General features: G+C 40.1%; 1 protein-coding gene across 2 annotated transcripts in view; it reads left to right on the top strand.

The window, feature by feature from the left end:
* The window catches only part of FEZ2 (fasciculation and elongation protein zeta 2), a 351,080-nt gene that overhangs the window by 120,528 nt on the left and 207,350 nt on the right, over positions 1-23,202 (top strand). For both annotated transcript variants that reach the window (XM_069234674.1, XM_069234675.1), the window contains exon 2: positions 1,311-1,419. In XM_069234674.1, the coding sequence (XP_069090775.1) occupies positions 1,311-1,419 (109 nt within the window). The remainder of the gene's footprint in view (positions 1-1,310; positions 1,420-23,202) is intronic.

Below are 23,202 nucleotides of genomic sequence, written 5' to 3'. Positions count from 1 at the left end.
AGGAAATATGTGTACCCAGGGTCGTGGTTCCAGGAAGATCTCCTGCAGAGATGTGATTGGCTGCCTAGTTTTGGCAGCCATTTTGGGACTCGGTTTCAGCCAAGTCCCAAACAAAACATTAAGGCAGGGTATGGATATCTTAACCCCCCGAGCCTTGATCCAGGGGTCCCACTGGGACCCCCCCCCCCCCCAAGTTAGAGAAACCTGCAGCTGGATCTGCATAGTTTGCAGGTATTTAAAAAATAAATAAAAGCACAGTCTCCTATGTTGCCAATTCTTTGGCCCCTTGGTGGGCAGGTCCTGGGGACATTGTGGGTAAAAATAGGAGAGGAGAACACCTGGCGCCCCTCCTAGTGCTTACCATGTATACCTAATGGGAGATTGTAACCAAAGGGCCCTTCAAAGTGGTATGCCAACAACTTGTGGTCCAGTGATAACATTTTCATAATTATGGTAGTTGAGGATACTTTATTGAGTTTAGTAAAATATTGTTAACATGTACTGATCTTTAGTAGGTTGGGAGTGAACATATTATTCTATGATGTATGAGTTGAGGGGGTGTATTACTCAGCAGTGAGTATTGGGGGCGTGGCTCTGTTTTGTCTCATTCGTGCCATCATCATTTTTTTAAAACTCTTAACTAGTGTTCTCGCTGAGCCAGTCTGACTTTCCAAATGTACCATTTTGGTGTTTTGACTCCATTTTAAAGTGACAGTGAGTTAAAAATTGGGCCCACATCTTTGTCCTTCCACGGCTGTAATCAGGCTTGTTTCCTACAGTGCTTTGTGTATGACGTTTACAAAACACTGATGGTAGCAAGGTTCAAGAGATCCTGGAGGGGGGGGGAAGGGGTAGGAAAACACACTTTAAGGTGGCCAACCACTAGGGTGAGCTGCGCGGTGACATCTACAGACAGAAAGACTTCATAATCCTAACCCTTGTTTTCCAATATTGTTATAGTTAGGTGTATTAACGCTGGGCATTGGCACTAAAGTATACTTTTTGTGGATTTTAAGGCTGAGTAAATGTCCTTAGACTTCAGAATTTGTTTAACATCTATTGATAAGAATTCGAAACGCATCAAGGATGAGAGTAGTGCTTTTTTGCTTCATCAGTTGCATCTCATTTGTGCTTCCTAACCTTTTTCCCCTGCTGGGCTGCAAGATGACAGTGGATTTTCTTAATCCATGATTTGAAAGGTTGTTAGCCAGCCGCATTTACAGTGCTATTGAAGTGTCCGAGTGTGATGTACATGGATCACAGTTTGCTGTTCTTAGTCTTATATTTGTCAAACTCTCCTCTTCCTTTAGGATCTGGAATGCTTTGACAGACAATTATGGAAATGTGATGCCTGTCGACTGGAAGACTTCACATACCAGAACATTGCACTTGCCAACATTGAACCTCTCTGAAAAAGGGGTAAGTGCTGGTTAAGACGTACTAGACCACCTCTTTGTAATACATGTAATCACCCGTTTCCTTACATATCTGGCTGCAGCCATCCTAGTACACTATGCATTGTAGTCTCAAGTCGCTGCACACAATGCACATGGGTCTGTCTGATAAAAGGCACAGGGGACAGTCCAACTCTCTTACCAAAATAAGAATAGTCAACAAGAGTTGTTTGCTAGTGAAAGCAACAATTCCAGTGACAATCGATAAGTGTGATAAATCTGAATTTTCAGTATAAATACTGTTGTACATGCACTTTAACCTTGACTCCTTTGCTGTGCTTTGTTGAAAATGATTAACCTATGAAGAAATGTCTAACTGTCAAAGACATAATTAGGGTTCTAATAACCAAATCTATGATTGCTTGTTCTGACTTTTAAAAAAAAACTCAAAGCCCTAAGGAATAGTGGGTTGATTTGTTTTGTTTTGCTCATGTGCAGTACTTGTGTATATATATTGTATATAATTAGTTCACTTGCGTTTTTGTTATACTTTGTTCATTAGTTCTTGAGTAGGTTCTTTGGTGACACTAGGATTGTATTGATTCAATTGTAATAAAGAAATAACGTTTCAGTGAAAAATTGAAGTTTTCACTTAGATAGTGGGTTATACATTTATCCCTGCTGGATATCTTGTTTTCAGTAAGGCCTTACATGGTGGGCATTCAGTATTGTTTGCATTGTCACTGGAATAAATGGCATATTTGGTGTCCTCCAGTGACATTTAACGGTAAAGCCCTGGGCACACTTTTTACAATTTTGTAGGGACTTCTAGGTGAATTAGATATGCCAACTAGGAGTATAGCAATTTCATCCTTTTGAAAGGGGGAGCACAGGTACTTTACTATTGGTTTTCATGGATAAAATGTGCAGAGTTCTACAACCAGCAAAACTCGAGTTCAGCAAAAAAACTAAATAATCCTGGTCGACCCTGCAGAAATAGAGTATGATAACATGAATTATATCGAATTTATACGGGCAAGGCCATCTTAAAGACTAGATTAACTGTCCTCCCTCTTATGATTAGCAGTAGAAGATAGGGTGGACGTAGTTTACTAGGTCTGTGAAGTCTGGGAAACATAAGTTAGAATTAAGAGAGCTCAAAGGTCATTAGGCAATTTAGGGGTCTTCGCGTGAAAAGTGGCAGTGAGTACTTCCAGTGTTGTTTGTTTGGAGAGGAATAGCTATTATATTCTTTACATATATAAAGGTTATTATTTTTAGGCCAATTTTTATTGATTTTGCAATTTTTTTAATAGTGGTACATTTACAAGTTACAAGCGGAAACTGGAGGTAAAAGAATGGTACATTTCCCTTTGGGTTTTTGCCAATTATAACACTGTGTAAAGTTTGACGAGTTCTTGGCCCTAGAGTATATATAAACAAATCAACAATGTTCCATATGTAAAGGTCATTATGAGGTTATGTTGGGGGGAGGCTCTCTAATTTGGTGTGAATACTTAAGTCTGTCCTCTTGGTATGATGTGATGGTCCATACTGTTCCACAGCTCTCGACCCTGGTAGAAGAATTATCGTTCTGGGTTCTAGCCCTGGGTCATTGGTCGATGTAATTAAGGGAGATTGTGAAATGTGTGCATGTTTTTTATTTTTTATTTAATGCAAGAACTCTTTGTTCCCTATTATATGTTTAGCATGGCAGAAAATTTATAATTTCAGCATTTGTATTCCATCCTCCATGGTTATTGAACAAGGATAGGTAAATGGCTGTGATTCAACACACATTGCTGCATTGCTTACTTCACATGACAAGAAATCTGCTGTTCAGTTCTCTTGCAAAGTAGAGTAGATGCACATGAGCAGAATCAAAAGTATGTTATGCCTACCCAAACATTTGGCAATAGTCTTGCAAAGAGGAAGACAAATTCAAGATCCATCCATGGCTAGCTTGATGTTTGCTTAAGGTATCCACTGGTAGTTACTGTTCTTCTATCTGCTGGACACTCAAACATGCTGGTATATTAATAGACAGACCCTAACTATGTTGTGTCATGCGATTTAGCAGCTGATCTTTCTTCCTTGGCATTCTCTACCAGAGCCGCCATGAAGGATGGATGATAGTTCTGCATTGTTGAGGTGGTTCTCCCTCACACTGGACAGCCAGCATTTAACTCCCATTTAAAGTGCTCCCATAACAAAGGCTCATAAAGGTCAAGTGCCTGCAGTCAGTGTCTGTGCCTTTCCCCACCACACCTGTCAACCTATACTGCATATCTAAGAGATTGTTGGTCATGTCTCCCAGCAAACCTTCCTTGGGGATGCTGAAGAGAATAGCTTATATGCAAAACAGGATGCCATGGCTCACAAACATGTCTGCATGGAAGCCTAGCGAATAGACAAACTGCAGCAAGACCTTGTACTTGAGGGTTACCACCGCAGTTTTTACAGGAAAGTATATCTGTATCCTTAAAGTATGCATAAGTCTTCCCCAATTTAATGATATCTTCCCTAACGTTTCTATAAGAAAGTCAAAGTGCTGGATCACTGAAAATAAGAAATTACCTGCCACATGGGCAAAACTGTTGGATGCTGTAGATGGAGCAGCATGTGATGTACCTTTTGCAAAACATCTGGTCTTGCTTGGAATTCTCATCTACAGTCCTCCTCCAGTTTTGATGTGAACTGCTGTTAGGATCAGAGGTCTCTATTGAAGAAGGGGTCCCTACAGAGAGGTAGAAGACATGAGATGCAGGTAGTGCCTTGGGCTTCGAGAGCTTATGTGCTGCTAAAGACAACACGTCAAGGATATACATGCAGGGAGTAGATCATGGCATAGATTGGTGTTGTGAGACCGAGATGAGATCCACAATAGTGACACCCACCAAAGCTCTAAGGCATTTGTGCACAAAATAGACCACGCCACCCTTAACCACCATGTGGGAGAGCGTTTTTGAAAGCATACTGCTCACTTCTTTTGTTACTGGAGGTTTAATCCTGATAAAGATCCACAAAATGTCCAGAGGTGCATCAAGCCTCCCACACCACACCTTGACTTGACACCATCATTTCCACTCAGTCTCAGATATAGACTGGCGCGTTTGCCTTCATTAGTGCTGTCTCATGTGACAAGTCATAAGCAAAATAGCTTGTCACCCCTATCCAGCTGGGAGTTCAGTGTCTCCCCATCCTCCTTGATTGCTGCATCTGGGCTTAGTGGGTTACTCAGATTCTATTATTTCCATCAGTGGGAATGCTGGAAGGCTCTGGCTCTGATTGTGCAGGCTCCAGAAGTTCCTCACCTCGTTGATCTGTTAATCATCTTCATACTCAAAAAGGATCCCAAACCTGGATCTATCCTGAATTTAAAAAATACCATTGTATGTCACTCACACCCATTAACGGATATATGACTGGAATTTAAGGCAGAGCCCATCTGTGTTGATAAAAGCAATGCAACTTTCTGCTACAATCTTCCTAAGGTGGCACCTGGGGCAAACTGCTGTCCAGGTTGCCCTATTTTCCAGCCATCCTGTGGCCCAGGAACGTTTTCTTCTTGCTCTCCAAATCCTCTTTCTGCAGATGTCCAAAGGCAATCATAATAACTGTATATAGAGAATGAATAAACAAATTAAATATTTATAAAGCACAACTTTCTCTTTCAGTGGTGTCCAGGATACAGCTATTGTTGCTGCACTGGTGAGTGTATTTCAGCACTGCTGTTACATGTTTGTAAAAGATCTTTCAGAGCCTTTAACGTAAAGGAATTTTTACTGTTGACAAGCACTAGGTTTTCCATAGTACTTAGCAGCATTTTAGTCCTGTGTCCATTCTGCAACAGCCAGGGCTTCTGAGTCACTTCAAAGTGCGCTTCCTTGTTCTTTACAACCAGACACCTGAGCAGCTGGCACTGCCAGGCCCCAAGTGCTGTCTGAAATAATCCTGTGATGACAGCTTCCATCCAGCCCTCAGGCGCTGCTTTTATCTTTCACCAGCAAATGTCTGTTGGCTTCAGTCTGAGAACATGAGAGCTAAGAGATGTGGGACTACGACACAAAGAAACATCTTCTCAACACCGATGAATGCAGGTTCTCTCCAGTACTTGTGACATGAGAGCAATGGATTGGTCCCTTCCACCTTCTAGGCCACTTGAAGCCTTCTGCAGAACCTGAATGATTTCAGCTGCCAAATGTGGGAAAACGTTTTGTGGGGAAAATATGGCAGGGGTGCCATCTTGCAGTCTGTTGACTGACCTCTCAGAACAACAGTGACAATCCATCTTGCTGCAGGAACACCTTGAGGAAACGCACCATTTTTGTTTGGCGAAAGAAGAGCCATTTGAGACCATGCAATCCAAGAGAACTAGGAAGGCTTGATCAAGAGGGCATTTCAAAAAGTTGTCTCACCGTTCCTTTTACTGTTCCATGGTTAGCAGTTCCATGTGATCTGGGCTCAGATGACTGCCAGGATCCATCTCACCTCCTTTGTGCGCTTCCTTGTCAAACTTCTCCTTGTGGCTGGACTATCTCAACTCCCATATTGCGCCATGGCAGTCGAGGCCTCAGTGACTCACAATCCCTCGCCTTTGGGTGCTGAGAGCATATTGATAGTTTCTCTGACAGCTTGATGCTCCTTCAGGTCCTTGAAATTCATCATTCAGTAGCGCTAAAAGGCAGGTTAATGTTTTAGATGAAAACAGAAATTTTTACTCCAGATGTTCACCCTCCAGCTATGTTTTCAAAAGTGGCCTTGGATTAGAATTATCATGTGTGCCCTCTTCTTGTCCACCCGGACCACAAAAGGCATACAAGTCTGTGGTGATATGCATGATGTGTCTTAGGGAAGTTTGCACTTCAGTTGCCATATTGTACCTGCCCTGTATGTTTGGCAAGGCTTTTAAAATCTTATTACGGTACAAAAGCTAAAATGGTTGGTTTTATCAAGGCTCAGTTTTATTGCAATTAAGGCAGCAGTTTTGCCAGTTCTAAACATTTTAATTGTAATTTGTTGTTATTTCAAAACATATCGGTATTTAATTTATTGACATGCAGAAGGGGCTAGGTTGGCTATTTCAGGATTCAAACTCATGAGCTTGTTTTCTCCTCCAGTTCAGGATTTGAAAACGCTTGCATCGAGGTCGATCGGATCTTTAGACCCAGTGACTAGTGTGGTAAAACTAAACACATTTAATCAAATCTCAATCAAAGCAACAGCAAATCTAAACACCATAACCAATTTGGCCTTGGAAAACTCAAATCAATTAAAAGTTTCAAAGCTTTATTACAACCACAATGCCAAAATCAGGTAAATAGTGAGTTATGAAGATAAATGAAAATCATAGGCTGGCCAAATCTGCGAAACAAATATTAATCTACTCAACATAATTACCATTAAACATTCCAGAAGAATTATGCAAACAATCAATGACAAGATTTATGCAACAGAAACAGAATTCTAATTACTAGATGGTGACATCAATCAATAGTCAAATTCAAAGTTCAATACATCAGTTTTAAGAGGATGGTTCTCAAAGATCAACACATCAAATTTAGAAGGATGGTTCTCCCTATTGCTATCACAAATTAGGACAGCATGTGTGGGAACGGGGTAACACATCCGGATAAAAGCAAAAAAAAAAAAAAAGACAAAAATAATTTGGAAAAATCATCTATCAAGGGTTAGATTAAAGTAGCTTATGCAATTAAAAAAAAAAAAACATGTGTCAGCATGCAAAACTAATTTAAAATAGGACCAGGGGAAAAATAACATTACAGTTTTATGCCTCTCCTGGAAACAGCTTTAGGATTAAATTCAGCAGCAGAATACGTAAGATCCAGCAAAATGCATCAGGAACATCATCAGAGAAAAGCCAGAACACGAGCTGCATATTAGGACCTTGCATGGAACAAATTAGCAATTAAATTCAAAGGAGCAATTTAGCAAATACAAGAAGGATTTAACAATAGAAACATTAAGTGGGAACTTAACACCAGATGCATCAAGAGGGGACTTAGCAAGAGAAAGACTGAATTAAAACTTAACAACATGAGAAGCAAGAAGGAACTGATTAAAAGTTTTAAAAGTCTCTGCCTAACTAGAAATGTCCAATGTAATTTGATTGGTCCACTGTGTGGAACCATATGTCGTAAAAATGACTAATGTCCAATGAAATTTAGAATGCCCATTAGGTTTGCAACATCTGTAGATACTCCCAGGGTAGGGGTGAAGTCATCTCTCCTTCTGTGTGACACCGGCAATAACTAATAACTCTGTCCGTTAGTTGATACATTCCAATATCTTCCCATGCCTTACAACAGTTTTCTCCTTTCAGATGAGACCAGATGATTAAACAATGGGGTCAGTCTTAAAGTCCAATTCTCCAGTGCTCTCGATGTACCAGTTCCAAGATTGAAAGATTACACATAATACAAGAGAAGTATTTGCTAAACATGTGAAACAGTTTAATGGAAAAATTCAGGTTAACGGGAAATAAATGATTCAGCCTTTTCATAACTGGAGCAAATATGAAACTTCATGCCTAGTTATGCTAACATGAGAAATATAGTGCATTATATAACCACTAAATAAAACATGAAAATTATAAACCTCTCATTAATAATATATAATATATACGTCCGCCATGGTAAACACAACACCTACCTATGCTAGGCAGAATGTTCACCATATGACAAAACATGTACACTTTAAAATACATATTAGTGCATCTCAGTTAGGCTTTTAAATGCAAATATAAAACACCTAATGCTTTCTTCTGTGCTACTAAATCATTACAGAAATTTCCACTCTAACATGAGTGAGCAGCAAGTAGGTCTTAAGTGAATAGCTGTCAGCACCAAGTGCTTATCTCTCTAAACCATCTTCCAGGCTATTGCTTTCTAAAGATACGTGAACCAACTGTGTAAAAGGCGAAATTGAAGTATAAATATTATTTATGTACCAATGTGTAATTTGATATGGAAACTTTTTTATGCTCTGCTTTGGTAATAAAAAAGGGAAACAATTAAAGGGAACCAGTGCAAAAAAGGAAGTAGACATTCCCCTATACATTTGAAAAAATAATCTAGCTGGAGTCGAATGAGGTCAGTTGGAAATCTTTGGTTATGAGGCAGGTGGCAACCAGTCTAGAAATAACTCCACAATCACAGGACACTTTTAGTTTACTTTTCCTTTTTTCACAGCAGGACTCCCTGGCGCTAGCTGGTTCTCAGAATGCCTAAGCATATACTTTGAGGTCAACTTTCTTTAGGATGGCATGATATTTTATTGTTGTAGTCTTTGCGTGCTCATAGTTCACATTTCGAAAAAACCAATGTGTCTTTTGTGTTTTTGCATGTGTCTTTGTGACTACCTTTACATTGTTTTGTTATTGAGGCTGCTTCATACAGTTCTTCTTAGCATAGGATTCGATGCTCCATGCATATATGTGTTGGTACTTATACGGAGAACAACAGAGGGTTAGACATTATGTGGGGTGTTGGAAAAGTCATAAAGACTCAAGTAGATGTAGATTTACATCTTGCATTATTCATTTGCATTTCCCTTATTAACATTTTTGGGCATAGAGTGATTAGGTGGTTTACTCATCATCACATGATTTTCAGTCAGGTGCCGGGTCAGGATTTGTACCCAGGTCCCAAAGTTCCAAAGTTGGCATCTTAGCACAACCTCCTGTATGTAAACATTTTTTTAGTCTTATTTTATGGCAAGATCCAGAGGCTAACATTATGCATCATCCTTTATTGCCACTACTCACAGCAGCTCCTTTACAGAATATAGAATTCCAATATAATAAAAACACAGAACCCCCAATTCTATTTTGCTGCTTCTCTTGCAGTTGAGTACTCATATGAAGTATGCAAGATATTTGTTGCTTGATGTGTCAGATGTAGGAGGTTTAGGATATCAACATGATTTGAGTCCAGATTGTGAAGGGAAATGTTTTATGGTATTTACTGTTTGACTTTTGCTTCCTTTGTGGTGATTTATTTTTGTTTCCCTTGGGCGCTGTAGTTAGGAATGTTTTAATAATACTCATCATATATTTTTTCAGTGGCTTAATTTAAGAATTGATGGTTTACGTTGTATTCTCTTCTCCATTATCTTTAGAGGCCAGTTGAAGCGTGTGTTGGGCGCTCGCCCGACTGCGCTGAGAATTGTAAACTCTGCAGGGCATGTGGCGGCTTCATCCCTTGTCTGGTGCTCAAGCAAGCAGCTCTGAGTGCTTCAGTCTCAGCGGGGCATGCATGTCTGTCTCAGAGTGCGCTGGCTGGCAGCGTGGGCCTACTTGTAAGTCCTTTAAAGCAGACAGTTTTCAGGTGCAGTACTTATTTACTGATAACATGCACTTAATGAGGAGATATTTCGGCATGCGTCACATGGAAGGTAATAAAAGTATAGGAAGGACTGCTTTCAGTAAGTAGGAAATCTTATTGGTTTCTGTTGTAGGATGTCATCGGGCAGCCATCTTTAAAGTTTGGGAGAATTTAGGTTCAATATTGAAGGTCTTGAGATTTTTCATAATGACAATGTTGACAATTGGAGCTGTGTTAACAGTAGTTTTTATTGTGACAGTCAGCTGGTGTTGGTCAGTTGCTGGATCACAGTGGGTATGATTAGTTTAAGTGGTGAGTTTTACATCCGATTTCACGAACTTGTAAAAGATTTTTTTTAGGTAGTTTACTTTGTTACGTTCATTTTCAGAGTATATTATTATTTTTAATAATAAGTGAGGACAGGTCTCGGATGACTGAGGAGACTGTCCTAGATGAGAGGTTGAAGGTGGTGTTGGAAAATATGTAGTCAGCATTAGGCTAGGATGGAGAAGAAGCTTGAGGCTATGATGGCAAACAGTAAGGTTGGTTCAGAACAGGACCAATTTTGGTTGGCAGGGGAGACATCCCATTCTTTCAAGGGTGGAAAGGTAGCTATAATAGAAAGCACCTTTCTGTAGAGTTTACACAAACCAAAAAACCGAAGTCTCAGGTGGCAGATCAGAGTCTGTGTGAGAACGGGCCATGGAAGTGTTGAGGCCATGCATGGTAGGCAGTATAAAGGCCCAGAAAGAGAAACTAAAAGTATTAAATGGGGACGTAAGCACTATGTGGTGCAATGTGATTAGTGTTCGGGTAGTGCCGAAGTTGAGATAAGTTGTTCGTCTGATTTTGAGTTTGTTGAGTCAGAATGTGAAGAATTAATAAAATCCAATGAGCATAAAGAGAAAGTGAAGGAAACTAATATAGAAGTATTAACATATCCTTTGTGGGGTTCGAAGTTTGATCTCCTTTTGATTAGACATCCTCTTTCACCAGAGTGGACGCCTCTGGAGCATGTTGCTGATTATGTACATTCCTGGATCAGGAACCAAATTCCTAAGGAGGTCAGAGTCAGATTGAGTCTGAGTGTCGAAGACCTTCCAGAGAGGGCAAGCTTATTGTAACCTTTGAGTTAGATCCTAGGATTCTGCCTTTTATTGGGAAAGAAGGGCATGATCCCTGTAAGGGATTAGACAAAGGGTTACATATGTGTCAGGATAGCCTTTTACATGTAGTTTGACCACTAACAAAAGTATTTGATTTGGTGGAAGAGGGACATGTTAACAGACAGATTTTGGATTTAGATGAGCTTTACCAATGGGTCCAGCAGACGGTTTGTCTTTCGGACACCGCAAACACAGCTCTATTGGTACAATGCAGAAAGAGTATACTACTTAAAATAGACCCTAAGTTGGTTGATTTGGCAAACAATGAGACAGGGCCTTCAGCTAATGGTTGTCTGTTTGGGGATTATTTTATAAAATCTATGTCAATTTGTGGGGGCTTATTCCTATATTCAAAAAGCCCAAAGAGATATAAAGAGGGTCTTCATGACTGTGTTTTTGGTGGGGCCGGAAGAACAAGGGGTCATTTTTCCGATAGGTGATTGGGAATTACAAGGTCATCATTTTCCCAGAGGATATGGCCTCTCTCAAGGTGCATGACAATCATCCAATTTCTATCCACAGCGTCAGCGTCCTAGGGGATTTGGAGGGCAGAGCAATCGACGGTTCTGAGGAAACGGTAAGGTTAGACCTTACTGCTATCCCTGTAATGGTGGGTGGTAGATTTGCCAAATTGTATCGCAGTTGGTTTCAAGTGACACAGAATCCTTGGATTCTAGAGGCGGTGCAGGGTTAATGCATCGATTTTTTTTTTTTTTTTTTTTTTTTTTTTTTTTTTTTTTTTTTTAATCTAGAATCCAATCCAAAGTTGATTACCTTGTAGAGTTCAGTTGAATGTGGATCAAACAAAGTTAGTGGACAAGGAGGTTCTGGAGCGAAGGGCAGAAGGTGCAATTGTGGATGTATTTCAAGAACAGGGATGTTTTGTGAGCAGTATTTTCCTGGGAGAAAAGAAGGACAAAGGTATGTGGCTAGTAATAGATTTAGGAAGTTTGAACAATTGGGCAGTGCAGCACCATTTCAAAATAGAATGAATGCCCATGTTGAGGGACATTTTACCAATCAGGAGATTGGTTGACCCGGTTGGATTTAAAGGACACTTACTTTACTGTTCTGATATGGGAACTGCATCAAAAGTATCTCATGTTCAGATGGGGCAGAAAGACTATGTTGTTTTCCTTCCATTTGGTCTTTGCTTGGCCCCATGGTGTTTTACAAAGATTTTGTGATCAGTGTTGTCTTTTCTGATCTAGAGATGTGTCCGGTTGATCATTTATGTATACGATATCTTGATCATGGGTCCGAGCAAGGCAAGAGTGTTGAATTATACAAAGATGACTGACAATTTTCTGGAAAAGATAGGTTTTGTGGTCAACAAGAAGAAGTCTCGTTTAGTTCCAAAATAAGAGACTTAGTTTTTAGGATTCTTGGTGAATACTATAGATGGGGTCTTAAAACTCCAGATGGAGAAATTGAAGATAAGGAAGGAAAATGGACAGTTGTACAACAGGGTGAGATCTCTTTGAAAATGTTAGCTTGTGTGATTGGTCTTTTGTCTTCAGTGATTCAGGCTATTTTTCTTGGACCATCAAGAGAGAGGAGCTCAGTTTGTGGTTGATGAATATGGAGGTTTGGAATGGGAGAGCCATTTTTGGTGGAAACCCAGAGTTGGTTTTCGAAGCAGATGAAAGTTGAGATGGTTGGGGTTCATGGTGTGGTTCACAGTCTGCAGGAGGTTGTTGGACAGAGGAAGAGAAGAAGATGCATTTAAACTGTCTAGAATTACAAGCATGATCTTTTGCAATAAAGCGTTTTACGCGGGACAAGATGAAGTGTTCGGTGTTTCTACGTATGGAAAATGTGTCAGCTGGTTGGTATATGAACAGGCTTGGGGGTCCGAAATCAAACGATTTGACAGATATAGCAAAGGTGTTTTGGGATTTTTGTCTGGAGAGAAGAGTTTTTGTGCAGGCAGAACACATTCCTGGGTTGACCAATGTGATGATGGATTTGTTTTTTCGGAATTTCAAGGATTCAAGCGATTGGATGTTGAACAGGACGATTGTCTTACAAGTGGAAAGTATCTGGGGCCCATTTAGTATGGCTCTCTTTGCCAACAGGTTGAATGCACAGGTAAGCAAGTTTTTCAGCTGGCGTCCGGATCCTGAGTCAGTAGGTATAGACGCCTTCCGGCAGAATTGAAAGGGACTCAGTTCTTGCGTGTTTCCTCCCTGTTCGGGTGACAATGATGGTTCACAGATGGAAGGAGACAACAATAGCGGTAACTCCGCTTTGGAGTGCTCAATTGTGGTGCCTTGCTCTGGTGGATTGACAATGAACTTCCCATTCTGTTGCTCTGTTTGCAGAACTCCTGCGGGGCCCAGTATGGAAGTAACACCACTCAATCAATTGTGGTGGGTGGCATAGCAAATTTCAGGAGAGTCTGGGAGGTACCAGGCCTTACACAACATGCTTTGACACTTATAAAGGAATCCTGAGCTCCAGGAACAAGAAAGATTGGCGTGGCAGAAATGGGTTGGTACATGGAGAGGGATTTTGTTTAGGTTTCAGTGTCCTCAATTGAGGTGGTGAATTATTTAACAGACATGTTTGAGGATGGATTGTCTTACAGAACAGTGAATGTGTATTGATCAGCGATTGCTGCAGGACATGAGTTAGTAAATTAAATGCATTATCGATAGGACAGGATGTGATGGTATGTAGATTGATTAGAAGCATTAGATTTGCTAAACCTCTGGTTTCTAGGTATAATTCAATTTGGGATGTGCCTAAAGTACTAGATTTCTTGATTAATTGGAATCATATGAGTTGTTGTCTCTTACAAATTAGTTTTCAATATTTTATCCTTTTTTAATGTGGGAGAAAGTGTGTGTGTTAAGTGTGTCAAGGAGTATGAGAAGAGAACATCAGTGGTCAGACCGCATTGAGTGAATCAGTTGCTTATTTCCTTTAAGAAGCCTTTTAAGGCGGTGTCCTCTCCAATGCTTCTGAAATGAGTGAAAGAAGTAATGAGTAGAGCTGGTGTGGATGTAAGTATGTTTGGCGCTCACTCAGTGAGAGAAGCGGTTGCTTATCAGGCTTTCATGATGGAACGCTCTTTGCAAGACATTTAGCGCTGTGCTGATTGGTCCAATGATGTGACTTAATTGTATTTTAAACCAGTAGAGAAAGTGGCAAGTTGTTTGTTAGAATGTCTTTAAACATGCATAATGTTAGCCTCTGGGTCTTGCCATAAAATGTAGATTTTCCAAAGCCTGGTGGGAAGAAAATCTCGATTTTATTAAAGATACAGAGGCTAATATTATCCCTCCAATTACCCTAACCCTGATTTAATTGTTGGTTTGTTTAACTCGTAGCACGAGGTCAAGCTTAATGGTTGTTGCAGATTGGTTTTGCAGAGATGTGGAGTTAATCTTCAAAGGATCTTATGAGGAGCTGGTCTGGTTGTAAGGAAATATTGTTCCAAAAACTATTTTAAGAGACTGTTTTAAGTTTTGTTTGTCAGATTTGTTAAAAAGTTTTTCTTCTCCTTCCCAGGATTTGAAAATGTCTCACTGAGGGCGATGGACTGTTGGACCTAGTGTGGAGTGTGGAGTGTGGCTAACCATACACAATCGTTTCATTCCCAACAACAAATTTAAACACCATGACCAATGTGGCCACGGAAGAAAACTCCCATCAATAAAAGTTTAAAAGCTTTATTTTATACCCACAAAGCCAAAGTCACTTAAATAGTGCACAAAATCAAATTGCGAAGATAAATGAAAACCATGGGTTGTCCAAATCGACAAAACAAATTTAATCTACTCAACATCAACACCATTAAACCTTCAGGAACAAATAATATATATTAATAATGAAATCACTTGTGACACTGAAACATACTTTAAATCAGACTGTGAATACATTTGTCAAATCAAATTACAAAGATTTAGGAATCAGGATTTGGACATAGGTTGTCCCTACTTCTAACCAAATTAGGACGAGCATGTGTGGGAACGGGCTAACACATGCTGGCAAAAGTTAAAAAGAGAGACAAAAGTAATTTGGAAAATCATCTATCTCCGGCTTTATTAGACTAACTAGAAAATAAAAATAGACAGGTGTCAGCTTGCTAACTTCTAATAAAGAAATGCAGGTCAGGGGAAAACAACATTTGCAATATAATATACCTCTCCTAGGGTCAGCATTCAATTAAGTTTTGTCAGCAAAGCATGTAGATAAACAGCAAAGTCAGCACCATCAGAGGAAAGTGCAAAACACAGGCTGCACAGGGAAACAATCGGGAAATATCCAAGGGGCAAGGAACAGAAGAAGACTAAGGGGGGACTGACTGAAAAGTTACGAAGTCCTTCCCTAATTAGAAATACTCAAAACCGCTTGATTGGCCAGTTTGATGAATCCAAATCACTCAAAAGGGAAGACTTTGTGCTTAGAATTTGAGCACAATTCGAATTTGCAACATGTCTGAGAATTCTCCGGTTTGGTTTGGAGTCATCTATTTCTTCCATGTGAATCCAATTGCCAATAACAATTGTGTACATCACTTGATACAATGCACATTCTTCTCAGGGTGTAAGATGATTTCAACAGTTCTTATGTGAATGTTCAGGTTAACAGTATCAACTTGCTTTAGCGTTCAGTCCAGAGGCCTAAATCTTCCAGAATTAAGGTCATTGGTAACCATGTTTTGTACATTGAACAATGGGACCCTTTACTATTCATGAGCAACAACCAAACGGCAAGAAATGATTCATCACTTTTACATGACTGCAAATATGAAATCTTCAGGCCTACTTGTGCTAACACAAGAAATATAATGCATTAATATTGTTATTTATAAGACACACATAATATATAAACTTATAAATTCAGTATTAACATACTATCAGAATATGCAAATAATTTCATTGATAATTACAAACTTTGTTAAAACATCACATTGGATATGACAGAAGTGCATTTATTTTTCTGCACACGTAACTTTATACTAATAAATCACATTAATCATTATAAATCAAATTGTTTCATTATTAACAGTTACTCTAATGTATAAAATATTTTGACATTATTTCAGTCTTGTTCTGGTAGGCACATTTGTGTCTGCCACAAAATAGTGTGAGCACTTTCAAAATATGTGTCAGTGCAGCTTTTCTCTATGCAAAGCTTTTAAAATGTGAATATAAATGTCAGCTAATGCTGATGTCTGGGTCACTAAAATCATTACTAAAATATATTAGCCACCTCACCTGATATGCGTGAAGGGCACGTAATTTGTTCCTTTCACATTATATTTGTTTTTAAACATAGCCTATCTGAGCCATAGTAAAGTTGGATTATAGCGGAGATATAGAGGCCTTTTTAGATCATTTTCTCACTTTCACTGCACTTTTTAGTATTTTTGTTCATGGATCCCTAATAGTTTCCTGGACTTATGTGGAAACTACCCCCTTGGTTAGTGGAAGAGGGAGACCCCAAGATGATGCTATTAGCTATGAGTACACCAGAGTAATAGTATACTTGTGGTAGAAAATAGCTGGTGAGGGCCTCACAGAAGAAACCAGGGGGACTCCTTGGTGAATACTGGGAAAAGAGGTTACACTCCTGTTAATATTAAAAGCTTAATATTACCTTCCATGTTTTTAATAAAATCCAGAATTTCTGCCTGCCTGGCTCTGGAAAATTTACATTTTCACTGCAAAGCCCTCTGGTGCCTGTACGCTTAGTCTGTCATACAGACAGAAACTTTTGGGCCAAAATCCCTCTACCTGGCTTTTGAATGCAGTGCATCTTTGCCCTAAATGTTTTTATTATTTGAACTGTGATTTTCCTCCTATCGACTCAACAATCGTGAAAGCCTATTGTAGGTGTTTTTGTCGACAATAAAATTATGTATTGATGTCTGTCAGATGCCTAAATTGCACTCCCCTACCAAGTGAGGGTAGCTACCGCCCCTTGACTATGGGTATGAGGTGACTGCCAGGGGTGGTAGCATGATTCTAGTGCAGGCCCAAAGAACTTACTACCTATACCCCAGTTGGTGTGAGGGTGGTATACTCTGGGAACTGGCTTTTTCTAGTTAATTACATAAAGTCCCCATACTTTTGAGTCCCTTGCCTTCATTGTGTCTCAGACAAGTACAAAGAACGCATGTCAGTGTAGTTAACAAGTGACCTAGGGAACAATGGGGCCCATTTGGACCGTGTGTGTGCTGCACAAAAATGCTTGTCTCCATTATGTTGTGCAGGTGATGCCCAGCTCATCTTTTCAGTACGCAAGTACACCCTTCATGTCCTTCTAGCTCAGTACAGATCTCAAGTTTCCTCTGCCCCTTGTGAAACTCGCTCATCCCCCTTTTCCTAAGACTGCCCAGTAGGCACAGGTTGTGCCAGTCCAGATGCCTAGAAATAAACTAGAAGCATCATGAGCTTCATCTGTGTTAAAGAGCCACTCCATCACATTCAGATTTCAATAAGCGTTAGCCTGCACTGTCTCTAGCCTTTGGCTCTATTCCCCTTCTTTATCTCCAGGGGGATCAGGAGTTAGGTTTCAGCTCTGTTAGCTGGAGATGACCAGAAACTGGAGTCACCTAGAATGGCCAACAAAAACACATGGGGCACCAGAGATTCTTTGGTTTGCACGAATCCGCTAGACCTGCCCGTGCTAACACATGTGCTGCCATTTCCATGAACTGAACAATTCCAGACTGCACGCTGGCCTTCCTTATATCATGAAGGAGTTTATTTTCTAAGTACTACGTTGGAGCTAGTGGAATACTTTGTTCAATAAAATAACTTATGGTGTATTGTGGGGGGGGGGAGGAAGGAACACCACAGTACTCATCAGAACCTAGTGATGAGACTTAAGAAACCGGTAACTACCCACCCATTTCCAATTCCCACCCTAAATAGGGTCTCCCTTAGAAGACAAGCCTGTTGGATTAGGTTCAATAGCAGCAGGTTTTAATTTATAACCATTATACATAGACTGCTAGGCAACGTTGCGGGTCACACCCTTCTCAGAGCCTACTATGCTAGCATTTTATATTTGTTTGTGTAGTTGTGTCATACACAGGTTTCCTGCGGAGCAGAGGAACAACTCTTGATTCTTATTTGAGCCTCTCTTAAGTCACACTCAAAACTCTCTAGTAGTGAGCATACTGTACCAAAATTATTTCTCCCTAGAACATATGCATAGTCCCACTGTTGTCCCATCTTGGTGGCTTTTATCATGTAAGTCTGACGTGCATTCCTCACCCTATGAGATATTCTTAGTGGTGTCTGTGTGAATTACGCAATTTCGTTTCCCTGGAGTTGCCAGCTCAATGACTTTGGACGGATTCTGTGCCTGCATTTTCCTTCAAGAATGTGCAGCGCTACAAAGAAGCAGCTGTCATTCGGGCTCGTTATTGGTGCGGTGGACTCAGTCACTGGATGGCATTCTGGTCCTGCAGCATTTCTGGGCACCCAGCCTCGTTCTAAACCACAACTACTCAGTCCCTGTTGTTGACTGTAATATTTAGGCGCAACATAGTGCCCTATATAGTTTCATATATTAAAACAAATGCATTCTATTGCAGCTAATGCCTCATTGTTTGCATCATTTCTCCATGTATCTTAGTGCCCCAATAAACTTTTTTGAAAGGAAAAACAAAAGCATCTTGTTTCAATAAAGTTATACCGGCATTTCTGCACAGGAATTGTGCCAAAAATTACGTTGCCTCGTAATTGCTGTCTACATCCTTTGCCTTCCTCAAATTCTGCACGGGTTGTTCTTACTTTTGGTAAGAAGTTCCTACGGTTGCCACCTGCACTGAAAGAAATGTTCTACCAGTGGTCTTCTTGTAGACGGGGATGCCTAGCAGAGGTGCTAGTCTAGTGGTCTGTTGTGAGAATATTGCTGAAACCGTTGACCTTTTCCTTGTTTGGATCTGTACGGTTAGCCGCAAGGCTCGTCTCGAGAATCTAGAGAAAATGTTGTAACTGTACAATTAAGCGTTAACACATTTTTTTTCTCTCCGAAACTGAGCCTTGAGTGAAAGTACCAGATTTTCTATGCGAGAGTGTTGAGGGTAAGTGTGACGTTCCACGTGACTCGTTCCTCTCACACGTCCGACTCAGCATTTACCTGTGACCTCCTGTAGTGCTTATTACGAGACTGAGCCTTTGTTGCCTTCTCCTAAAGATGCTTTCCTTCTTTTCAAACTGTGTATAAAATCTGGACAGATGGTATCTCTGACTCCCATCGACAAACATCCTAATCGCGCCTAACCACAATGTATGGATGTACCTCTGACCAATAACCTGTTAAGTGCATTTGTGGGTGCTGGCCTGTATAACATAACACACGCTACTTGGCGATAAAATATATATATATATATATATATATATATATATATATATATATATATATATATATAATCTGTGTGTGTGTGTATACCTACCATTGATTGCATTAGAGAAGGCTGAAATGAGATAGGTTTATCAGTTAATAGTCTAATTTGGGTAAATTGAGAAGTCTAGTTGGGGTCTAGTTGTGACCCCACTGTCAGTTTACATACAGGAGAAGAAATTAAACGCCGAAAGTGCACATATGGCATGTCACAGTATGGGGATACGGAAGTGCGGAACGATGCACAACGCATGGTCACAATTTGTAGGTTATGTAGAAGAGCCTGCGTAACAAGATTTTCATCACTTAACAGTATTTCAGTATTCAAAGACTCCGCCCTCGATTAGCTTACTATCCTCAGCGCCACTATCCTTTAAAAAAATATACATGAACCGCGCTGATTTTCCTTCTCTGATATGAGTTGTGAGGGTTTATTGGAGTGGAATTGCTTTGAGTGTTGTGTATTGAAACTTGTAATAAACACGTTTAAGAAAAAAGAAACCTAGTTAAGAGTCGAGCATAAGAATAAGCATTACTTGCATTTAGATGCTCTGGTGTTGTTTGTTCGTAGGCCTCTCTCTTGAAGCAGTACAGCCGCCCGAGCTTGGCGCGGTTGAAGGCGTTTTCCCTCGGTGCGAAATCTGGAGCACACGTTTCTTTAAGATCCTTAACATGTGATGCTCAGAACTGCTTCCAAAAGGGCCTCTTCGTGTAACCAGCGTGTTCAGAAAAAAGCAAATGGTAACTTGTACAGCTTCTAGACCGCAAAGCATTGGCCATGTTGTGAAGTAAGGTGTCCTTTTGTCATTAAATGTATGTGCAGTCTCTGATACGCTCACATTTTGTTAATCTCTGGCATGGGAAATCTGGTCCATGTCTCGAGCTTGTCAGTGAATCCATTTGCCTTACTCAGCGCTGGCAGAGTTTGATGTATTCATCGCGGATTCTGCTTAAAGTTCTTTTTCCGTGAGCCCGTAGCTGCATTAAACTGTGCTGGCAATAGCATTAACTGTAATAACCAAAGATCTTTAGCTGGAGAGGCTTTCCTGACTATGGTCTAATTCACTAAATAATGAGATTGAGTGTTTCCCATCCTAACAAAGCATTGCTAGCACTTCAGTAAATGTGGTTCAGGAGGTTTGGGAGGGCAGTAGCGTAGCCAGGGGACATGGGCCTTGGTGCAAGGAAGAAAATGGGCACTGTCTGCTGTTTGAATTGTAAAATATTGCAAAAATCAGGGTCCAGTGGGTTTCTCAAGCCTCTGGGCCCCAGTGTCACTGAACCTGTGCACCAATAAAAGCTAGACCTCTGCTGGTGGCTTCTACCTTTAGAGGGGCCCATTTCAGCCTCAGACCGAAGAATGTCTCTTTGATAGGAGAGCCTGAGGGACACCTCAGTACCTTCCCAGGGCGGTGTTTCATTTTGTGTTACATCCACGTGGGGCAGGAAGAGCACATTACACTTTAGTAGTTTTTACATTGTGAGTCCGCTTTATGCCCCAGTGTACTTCTTGCCACTCACACTCTTTTCCTGCACATTTGATATCCATGGTACACCTCTCACCACAGTTTATTCTTTTCCCATGACCTTTGAGTATGAGCCATTATGCCATCATCTACTTTGACTGAATTAATTGGTACTGCAGCCAATATGATCTAGTTGTTTAGGTACACACTTTGGGCCAGATGTACAAATTCCTTTTGCATTTCTAAATGGTCCAAATCGTTATTTCGGGCCTTTAAGAAAAGCAAAAAAGGCCTTTTCTCATGTAAAGAGGTCATTAAGAAATCTCAATTTGTGATTCCGAGAGTTAGAAATCAAAATAGGGATTTCCTATTTGCGTTTCCTATTCTGATGTACAAAGCATTTCCTAAATGCGATTTGGGCATTTAGGAAATGCAATTACCACCGACTTGAAGTTGGTGGTAACCAGATGTAATTAAAAAAAAAAAAAAAAAAAAAAGGCACCCCCAAGGGGATTTTTTTCAATTCCAGTAGAGCACACACATGCTTCCTAGGCATATGTTTGCTCTACAGGTGCACCCCTATTTTTGGGGTGCACAATGGGGGCCCTTTTTCCCCATGGCCATCCCTGTTATTGCATTTCCTAGATGGCAATTTCTTAATAAGAAATTGCTAATTAGGAAATGCAAAACTGGCCCATTGACTAAAATAATACCGATTTCCTAGTATCGATTCCTACTCTGTAAGAATCACTATTAGGAAAACGGTATCTTGGTAAATAGCATTTTGCATTTCTTAAATAGCGATTTCTATGAAGTCGCTATTTAAGAAATGCAAAATTACATTTTTGTACATCTGGCCCTATATTCTTTCTCCTGCTTGACTGTACTCCCTTGTGAAATGTCTAGGGTTCAGATACCTGCCGTTAAAGACACAGAGCTAGTGAGAGAAAACCTTCTAAAGCAAGCTGCTATTCACACAACAGTGCACTCAAATGGATGCGGTATTCTTTTGAAGAACTACAAGATGCCATTGATTTAATATGGAAATGACTGAAGCTTCCCAAAGACAAGGTCTTCATTATTTACCAACTGATCAAAAGAGGCACTTGGCACATTTCCTCTAAAATGTAAGTTATTAGGATCTAGGGGCAACCTTATCCAGTCTGAGGTTGCACCACCATCCACTTGATACCTAGTTACATTATATTGCATTTTCTCATGTCATTTAGTTGGGCACAGGTTCCCTAAAAAGGAAACTTTTACTTCAATCCAATTCTGGAGTTTACTCTGTGATGAGGTTAAATGGTACTCCTGCCCAATCTTCCCTTCACTGTTTCTTTACATGAGGCAAGGCCCCTTTCCAGATCCTTCCATAATGAAATATGCAGCTAAAACCATTGTTTCCTTCAACCTTCAAATATCGTTAGAAGAGGTATTTTAAATGAGGAAAGGCAGTTGAAAGGCACAGTCCTTTTCACTGTAGAAAGTGAGGTGCTTTCTCTCCACTACTGTCTTCATTAGGAGTCAGTAGAATTTCTGGCAGCTTGTTCAAACACAAACCACCAGTGGATCACAGGATGATAAGATATCTTTGAGAGGCAATTGCATAAGGTTGTGGTAGGGAAATTTGGGTCAGATATCCGAAACGCATACCAACGTTTGTCCAAAACTCCAGTTTGTGAGAGGTTGACCTAGACTTCCTCCTTTGGTTTGTACAACTTTAGCCTGCTTAAATTACACTACAGAGTGTAGCTATCACCTTAGTGCAGGTTCAGTATCCAGTAGTGGTCTAGAATGCTATCACCTTCTATGTTTATAATTATTATAAGTATTTGTAAATCTTTGCTCGTGTCTATAGAATCTTAGGTATATTTTTCATGATTACCCTTCAAACCAGGGGCCTAGGCTTTGGGTGTCCAGAGCATGACCCAAGATTATAGACTTTTCTGCTGTGATTGAACTTTGTTTTTCTGGAGTTTAACATAGACATACGCTGACTTAGGCAAAGGCTAATCCATGTCAAATGGAAAGTTTCAGAGAAGTTCAAATCGGGGCAAGACAGATTATGCTTTTCAGCCTTGGGAAATCGAGTTCCATAAACTAGATAATAATAGGATTGTCAGTCCCGGTTCTTCGAAAAAGAATGCTCCAAAGATGCCCTTCTTCTGGTAGCACCTACTCTGAGTTTTATACTTCACCAGAGTAACGATTTGGCCAAATAGGGGAGGGTGAAGTTAGGGTGGGCACTGCAGGCCAGGAGACCTGAAAGAAAAAATGTTAGTCAACAATTCTTTGTTGTACTTTTACAAAGAATTGTTTTTACATTTCACACAAGAAAAAAGTGGCTGTTTCTACTAAGGAAGCAAAGTCCAGAAAGTTCCTTATGTTAAATAACACAAAGATTTTGACATTTCTGAATCAAAAGCTGTAGTAGTTCTTCTTTTCAAGGTTCATTGTGAGT

The sequence above is a fragment of the Pleurodeles waltl genome, chromosome 5 (genome assembly GCF_031143425.1).
Source record: "Pleurodeles waltl isolate 20211129_DDA chromosome 5, aPleWal1.hap1.20221129, whole genome shotgun sequence".
Taxonomy (NCBI): Eukaryota; Metazoa; Chordata; class Amphibia; order Caudata; family Salamandridae; genus Pleurodeles; species Pleurodeles waltl.
The sequence above is the reverse complement of the archived record's forward strand: the minus strand, read 5'-3'. Positions and strand labels throughout refer to the sequence as shown.